A 7,138-nucleotide genomic window follows, 5' to 3' on the forward strand; every position below is an offset into this window, starting at 1 on the left:
ACACCCTAGTCATAGACTGTTCTCTCTGCTACCGCACGGCAAGCGGTACCGGAGTGCCAAGTCTAGGTCCAAAAGACTTCTCAACAGCTTCTACCCCCAAGCCATAAGACTCCTGAACAGCTAATCATGGCTACCCGGACTATTTGCACTGCCCCCCCACCCCATCCTTTTTACGCTGCTGCTACTCTGTTAATTATTTATGCATAGTCACTTTAACTCTACCCACATGTACATATTACCTCAACTACCTCAACTAGCCGGTGCCCCCGCACATTGACTCTGCAACGGTACCCCCCTGTATATATAGCCTCCCTACTGTTATTTTATTTTACTTCTGCTCTTTTTTTCTCAATACTTTTTTTGTTGTTGTTTTATTTTTACTTTTTTGTTAAAAATAAATGCACTGTTGGTTAAGGGCTGTAAGTAAGCATTTCACTGTAATGTCTGCACCTGTTGTATTCGGCGCATGTGACCAATAAAATTTGATTTGATTTGAATTGAGATATGGATCTGTATTTTTTATTTTTATTTTGTATCTATATTTTATTTATTTGTTTGTTTGTTTAGGCCTTGGAGGTCAATGACCACTTCCCTGTAGAAGTTGACCTGAAGCCTAACCAGCGCTAACTCCTCTGTCATGTGCTATAGTCTCCTACAGGTCCAATATTACTATGAATTGTGTTTTACTAATCAATTTATTTAAAATAAGAGTTATAAATTATGTAAGCTTTAAAAAAAAATCATTTTTTATAGTGATTGTTGTTAGAAATGTATACTGTATTTAACATCATGAGAAAATATGTTATTTCAGTCAGCACAAAGACTAATAAATTATATTTATTGGATATCTAAATTATGTGATGCAGACTGAAGTCTATTTTGGATTGATCCCTTATAACATTATTACGCAAGAATGGAGACAAGAGCATTGTTCATACATTCACCAGGAAGTTATATGCGGTAAGGCCTAGACAGTTGATGCACCTTGGAGGTAGGGCTGGCGCTTGTGTTCTTCATCTTAGAGTAAAACCACAGCACGGCTGACATGTTGAATCTACGGTGAGTACATCGACATAAAACGTCTTCCTACGTGTTACTTTATTTATGACGAAGCAAATGCTTTTAACAGACTGTGATTCTCTGCCATTTTAATTAACATATTAAATTTGAACTCTTTTGTAGTTCTATTTTTGTCACTAGTGTCACTGCTTGTCGATGTGTTTTGGTCTATTTCTGTATCCCTATTTAGACAGGAAGCTACTTGATGCAATAACAGATGTGAAATTAAACTCACTCTCTTCCTGTCAGAAATCAGAAAAACTGTATAGGAAATGAAATGCTATCAAACGTTGAATCATTGTCTGCTTGTCTCTTGGTAAACTGAAAAACTAAAAAGGCACAGAAATGTCATTACATGTAGTTTGACTTTACCCATCCTATTGTGCCTAGAGAAGATGGAACAGAACTCTGCTGATTTGTTAACGGATGCATTTTCAGGTAGGCGTTCTGTCGGTTGTAGCTAGGGCACTGCACCTTCACCGACATTTAGTGCAATCATTTCCTGAAAATTCTTGTTTTGGGTTTTCTATCTTTGTCATCTCATATGATAATTTTTCTGTCTGTGATGTTGTTGTTGTTGCAGACACATCCCTCCCGTCTTTCCCGGAAGGAGAGTTAGACTTTGAGTCTCTCCATTTTGATGAAGCCATGTCAGACATTTCTCCTGGGATGTTACCCGTGCTGAGAGAGGAAGAGGAAGATGTAGGACAGGAAGAGGAAGAGCCTGGTGGAGAAACTGGAAATGTATCTGACCATATCTCAGTGGAGACATATGATGTGAGAGTGACTGAAGAGGATACACATCATACTGATGAGGAAGAGATGGGTTCAGGAGAAGAGGAGACTCAACATATTGATGAGGAAGAGATGGGTTCAGGAGAAGAGGAGACTCAACATATTGATGAGGAAGAGATGGGTTCAGGAGAAGAGGAGACTCAACATATTGATGAGTTAGAGATACGTTCAGGAGAAGAGGAGACTCAACATATTGATGAGGAAGAGATAGGTTCAGGAGAAGAGGAGACTCAACATATTGATGAGGAAGAGATAGGTTCAGGAGAAGAGGAGACTCAACATATTGATGAGGAAGAGATAGGTTCAGGAGAAGAGGAGACTCAACATATTGATGAGGAAGAGATAGGTTCAGGAGAAGAGGAGACTCAACATATTGATGAGGAAGAGATAGGTTCAGGAGAAGAGGAGACTCAACATATTGATGAGGAAGAGATAGGTTCAGGAGAAGAGGAGACTCAACATATTGATGAGGAAGAGATAGGTTCAGGAGAAGAGGAGACTCAACATATTGATGAGGAAGAGATAGGTTCAGGAGAAGAGGAGACTCAACATATTGATGAGGAAGAGATAGGTTCAGGAGAAGAGGAGACTCAACATATTGATGAGGAAGAGATAGGTTCAGGAGAAGAGGAGACTCAACATATTGATGAGGAAGAGATAGGTTCAGAAGAAGAGGAGACTCAACATATTGATGAGGAAGAGATAGGTTCAGGAGAAGAGGAGACTCAACATGTTGATGAGGAAGAGATAGGTTCAGGAGAAGAGGAGACTCAACATATTGAGGAAGAGGCAGAGATGATGGACTCAGGAGAAGAGGAGAACACAGGAATAAAGAACCTTGGCTCCCCTGGGGATTGGTCTGTGGTTGTTCACTACGATGAAGAAAGCTGGGATGGTGCTCTACAGGACATAGAGAAGATTGTAACCACAGGACAACCTTTTGCCGAACAAGAGAGTGAAAACCATAAAGTCAGAAACGTAGAGCAAGGTGCTTACGAGAACAGTGATGTGAGGTGTTTTGAGGGTGTCACTGAAGATGGCACCATGGAGATCACAGCAGGTATATGTGAAGAAGGAGAGAGACGTACGGCTGAAGAAAACCAAGAGGAATCATCTGATTCAGACCTGGAGATCCTGACTAGCTCCGTCACCAAACAACGGAGAAAAGAGGGAAATAAAGCAGTGAACTCCCAGCAGACTTTTCCTCAGGAGAAGGAAGAGGAAGAAGAGCGAGATGAAGATGGAGCTCCAGAGGTTGTTTCTGATTGTCCTGATCCCGCAGCAAGTGTTGCCGACCTGCATCTTTCAGAAACCATCTCTGACGTCCCCACTTCTACCCTTCACGGTGAGGCCGGACGCGGTAGAGCAGCCGTGACCATCTCCAGAGGTACCGGTAACATGTCATCATCTGACTCTGAGGAAAGTTTTCCCGGAGCGTTATGGACGTCAGAGGCTGAACAAAGAGAGGACAAACGGGAGACTTGGCTTTGGGGTGAGACTGGGCCAGGAACTTCAGAAGAGGAACATCTTTGCGAAGTTCAGCCGGAGCTAGCAGGAAGGTTGAAGAGCCGCATTCACACCGATATAAGCTGGGACACAGGGGGAAATAATGTGGACAGTGGTGGTTTAATTCAAGATTACCAGTATGAAGCGTCTGGAATCACAGAGAGTGGCGAACTTGCAGGTGAAGAGGATGATGAAGAGGATGATGAAGAGGAGAATAGGAGTTGGGAACAAGAGAAAGAGAGAATCAAGGCATTCCACAAGTTTTATTATGATGAAGAAGAAGAAGAAAATGGGGAGAATACAGGGAGGAAGTCTAGAGTTCAGTTCTGCGTGGATCCCCTGCCTCAAGTCATTGAATATACTGACAGGTAAGTTAAATAACAAATATAAAAATACTTACGACACCCGCCAACCAGGAAATGCCTGCTTCTACAGTCGTGGTCAAAAGTTTTGAGAATGACACAAGTATTGGTCTCCACAAAGTTTGCTGCCTCAGTGTTCTTAGATCTTTATGTCAGATGTTACTATGGTACACTGAAGTATAATTACAAGTATTCCATAAGTGTCAAAGGCTTTCATTGACAATGACATTCAGTTTATGCAAAGAGTCAATATTTGCAGTGTTGACCCTTCTTTTTCAAGACCTCTGCAATCCGCCCTGGCATGCTGTCAATTAACTTCTGGGCCACATCCTGACTGATGGCAGCCCATTCTTGTATAAAATGTTTGGAGTTTGTCAGAATTTGTGGGTTTTTGTTTGTCCACCCGCCTCTTGAGGATCGACCACAAGTTCTCAATGGGATTAAGGTCTGGGGAGTTTCCTGGCCATGGACCCAAAATGTCGATGTTTTGTTCCCCGAGCCACTTAGTTATCACTTTTGCCTTATGCCAAGGTGCTCCATCATGCTGGAAAAGTCATTGTTCGTCACCAAACTGTTCTTGGATGGTTGGGAGAAGTTGCTCTCGGAGGATGTGTTGGTACCATTCTTTATTCATGGCTGTGTTCTTAGGCAGAATTGTGAGTGAGCCCACTCCCTTGGCTGAGAAGCAACCCCACACATGAATGGTCTCAGGATGCTTTACTGTTGGCATGACACAGGACTGATGGTAGCGCTTACCTTGGCTTCTCCGGACAAGGTGTTTTCCGGATGGCCCAAACAATCGGAAAGGGGATTCATCAGAGAAAATGACTCTACCCCAGTCCTCAGCAGTCCAATCCCTGTATATTTTGCAGAATATCAGTCTGTCCCTGATGTTTTTCCTGGAGAGAAGTGGCTTCTTTGCTGCCCTTCTTGACACCAGGCCATCCTCCAAAAGTATTCGCATCACTGTGCGTGCAGATGCACTCACACCTGCCTGCTGCCATTCCTGAGCAAGCTCTGCACTGATGGTGCCCCGATCCCGCAGCTGAATCAACTTTAGGAGACGGTCCTGGCGCTTGCTGGACATTCTTGGGCACCCTGACGCCTTCTTCACAACAATTGAACCTCTCTCCTTGAAGTTCTTGATGATCCGATAAATAGTTGATTTAGGTGCAATCTTACTAGCAGCAATATCCTTGCCTGTGAAGCCCTTTTTGTGCAAAGCAATGATGACGACACGTGTTTCCTTGCAGGTAACCATGGAAGAACAATGATTTCAAGCACCACCCTCCTTTTAAAGCTTCCAGTCTGTTATTCTGACTCAATCAGCATGACAGAGTGATCTCCAGCCTTGTCCTCGTCAACACTCTCACCTGTGTTAACGAGACAATCACTGACATGATGGCAGCTGGTTCTTTTGTGGCAGGGCTGAAATGCAGTGGAAATGTTTTTTGGGGATGAAGTTCATTTTCATGGCAAAGAGGGACTTTGCAATTAATTGCAATTCATCTGATCACTCTTCATGACATTCTGGAGTATATGCAAATTGCCATCATCAACACTGAGGCAGCAAACTTTGTGGAGACCAATACTTGTGTCATTCTCAAAACTTTTGACCACAACTGTACTTCAACAAGACATGTCATATGTACTGTCACTGTCACTGTGGTATAGATGAGGGACATTATTTCCTATATTACTGCCTGTCTTCTACGTTCTCAGCAGCAGTGATGTGGATTTGGTCGACAGCTCATCTGACGGAGACGAGGACCTGGATTCTACAGCAAGGCTTGAAGTGAACACACACACACAAACCCAAACACACACTCTCTCTCTCTCTCTCTTTCTCTGTCTCTCTCTCTCTGTCTCTCTCTCTCTCTGTCTCTCTCTCTCTCTGTCTCTCTCTGCTCTCTCTCTCTCTCTCTCTCTTTCTCTCTCTCTCTTTCTCTGTCTCTCTCTCTCTGTCTCTCTCTCTCTGTCTCTCTCTCTCTGTCTCTGTCTCTCTCTCTCTGTCTCTCTTTCCTTCAGCCACCAGCACATGATGATGTTGTGTCTATTTCAGGAGCAGCGTGAGCCTGAGAGACAGAGAATGAGTTTACCCGAGACTCAGGAGAGTCGGGAGCCACAAGGAGAACTACAAGATCTCAGCAAAATGCCTCGGACCCACAGAAAAAGAGACCGGGTAAGTCTTTAACCCACAACTTGCTGTAAAAAAAAGGGCTTAATTGATTGATTGATTCCTCTGACACACTGTGTTTGTGTAGTGTCTGAGGGTGCTGAAGTTACTAGCGAAGATGACCCTGTTGACAGCGATTGGACTTTTGGCATTCTGGTGGACAAGAGACCAACTGGACTTGGACTGGTGACCAAATTGTATTTCCTAACGGCTGTACTGTATCGTACTGTATCGTCAATGTGTCTGAATATAATAACAACCTAAAGTAGCAGTAGTTACGTTAATACGTTAATTACTTAGTTGTAAGGCTATCTCCTTATACTGTAGTTTCTGTCTCTTATTTTCACCATGGCATCGTCTGTATCATGTCTTCATCTGTTCTGTGGATAATAAAAAGGGTCTATTTATATTCAACTTTAAGCTTCAGTAATTATTAAAACATTTTACATCACAGATACAGAAAACTTTGGATTTTGCACACAAATAGAAATCTTATTGTTTAAATTCTCTGGTACTATGCGAGTGTTGCCAAAGCGCAAGAAATTCAGAGGAAGGCGCTGTCACGGGTGAAATAGAATTTTAAAAGAGGAACCGGAAATAATATATATATATATATATACACACACTACCGTTCAAAGGTTTGGGGTCACTTAGAGATGTCCCTTGTTTTCGATTTTGATTTGTTGGTCCATTAAAATAACATCAAATTAATCAGAAATACAGTGTAGACATTGTTAATGTTGTAAATGGCTGTTGTAGCTGGAAACGGCTGATTTTTAATGGAATATCTACATAGGTGTACAGAGGCCCAGTATCAGCAACCATCAGTCCTGTGTTCCAATGGCACGTTGTGTTTGCTAATCCAAGTTTATCATTTTAAAAGGTTAATCGATCATTAGAAAACCATTTTGCAATTATGTTAGCACAGCTGAAAACTGTTGTGCTGATTAAAGAAGCAATAAAACTGGCCTTCTTGAGACTAGTTGAGTATCTGGAGCATCAGCAATGGTGGGTTCGATTACAGGCTCAAAATTACCAGAAACAAGAACTTTCTTCTGAAACTCGTCACTCTATTCTTGTTCTGAGAAATGAAGGCTATTCCATGCGAGAAATTGCCAAGAAACTGAAGATCTCGTACAACGCTGTGTACTACTCCCTTCACAGAACATCGCAAACTGGCTCTAACCAGAATAGAAAGAGGAGTGGGAGGCCCCGGTGCACAACTGAGCAAGAGGACAAA

The 7,138-nt window shown here is 42.5% G+C and overlaps 1 protein-coding gene across 2 annotated transcripts; it reads left to right on the forward strand.

Annotated features, from left to right (window-relative positions):
* Nucleotides 1–1,007: 1,007 nt before the first annotated feature.
* Nucleotides 1,008–6,312, forward strand: LOC121546817 (sarcoplasmic reticulum histidine-rich calcium-binding protein). 2 transcript variants are annotated; one of them, XM_041858066.2, is made up of 6 exons: nucleotides 1,008–1,059; nucleotides 1,455–1,497; nucleotides 1,643–3,728; nucleotides 5,445–5,517; nucleotides 5,785–5,904; nucleotides 5,987–6,312. In XM_041858066.2, exons 2-6 carry the CDS (start codon nucleotides 1,455–1,457, stop codon nucleotides 6,086–6,088), a joined length of 2,424 nt encoding a protein of 807 aa, XP_041714000.2. In that variant the 5' UTR covers nucleotides 1,008–1,059; the 3' UTR covers nucleotides 6,089–6,312. The 2 variants fall into 2 exon arrangements, with proteins under 2 accessions (XP_041714000.2, XP_041713999.2); XM_041858065.2 differs by having other exon boundaries at nucleotides 5,448–5,517.
* The last annotated feature ends 826 nt before the right edge of the window (nucleotides 6,313–7,138 follow it).

This window comes from Coregonus clupeaformis, chromosome 30 (genome assembly GCF_020615455.1).
Source record: "Coregonus clupeaformis isolate EN_2021a chromosome 30, ASM2061545v1, whole genome shotgun sequence".
In the NCBI taxonomy this organism is placed as follows: Eukaryota; Metazoa; Chordata; class Actinopteri; order Salmoniformes; family Salmonidae; genus Coregonus; species Coregonus clupeaformis.

Excerpts from the sequence above, each read along its gene's own strand:
- LOC121546817 (XM_041858066.2), top strand. The coding sequence starts at position 1,455 with ATGGAACAGAACTCTGCTGATTTGTTAACGGATGCATTTTCAG. Across the intron at positions 5,518-5,784 it reads ATTCTACAGCAAGGCTTGAA|GAGCAGCGTGAGCCTGAGAG; the intron begins GTGAACACACAC and ends TGTCTATTTCAG. Across the intron at positions 5,905-5,986 it reads CCCACAGAAAAAGAGACCGG|TGTCTGAGGGTGCTGAAGTT; the intron begins GTAAGTCTTTAA and ends GTGTTTGTGTAG.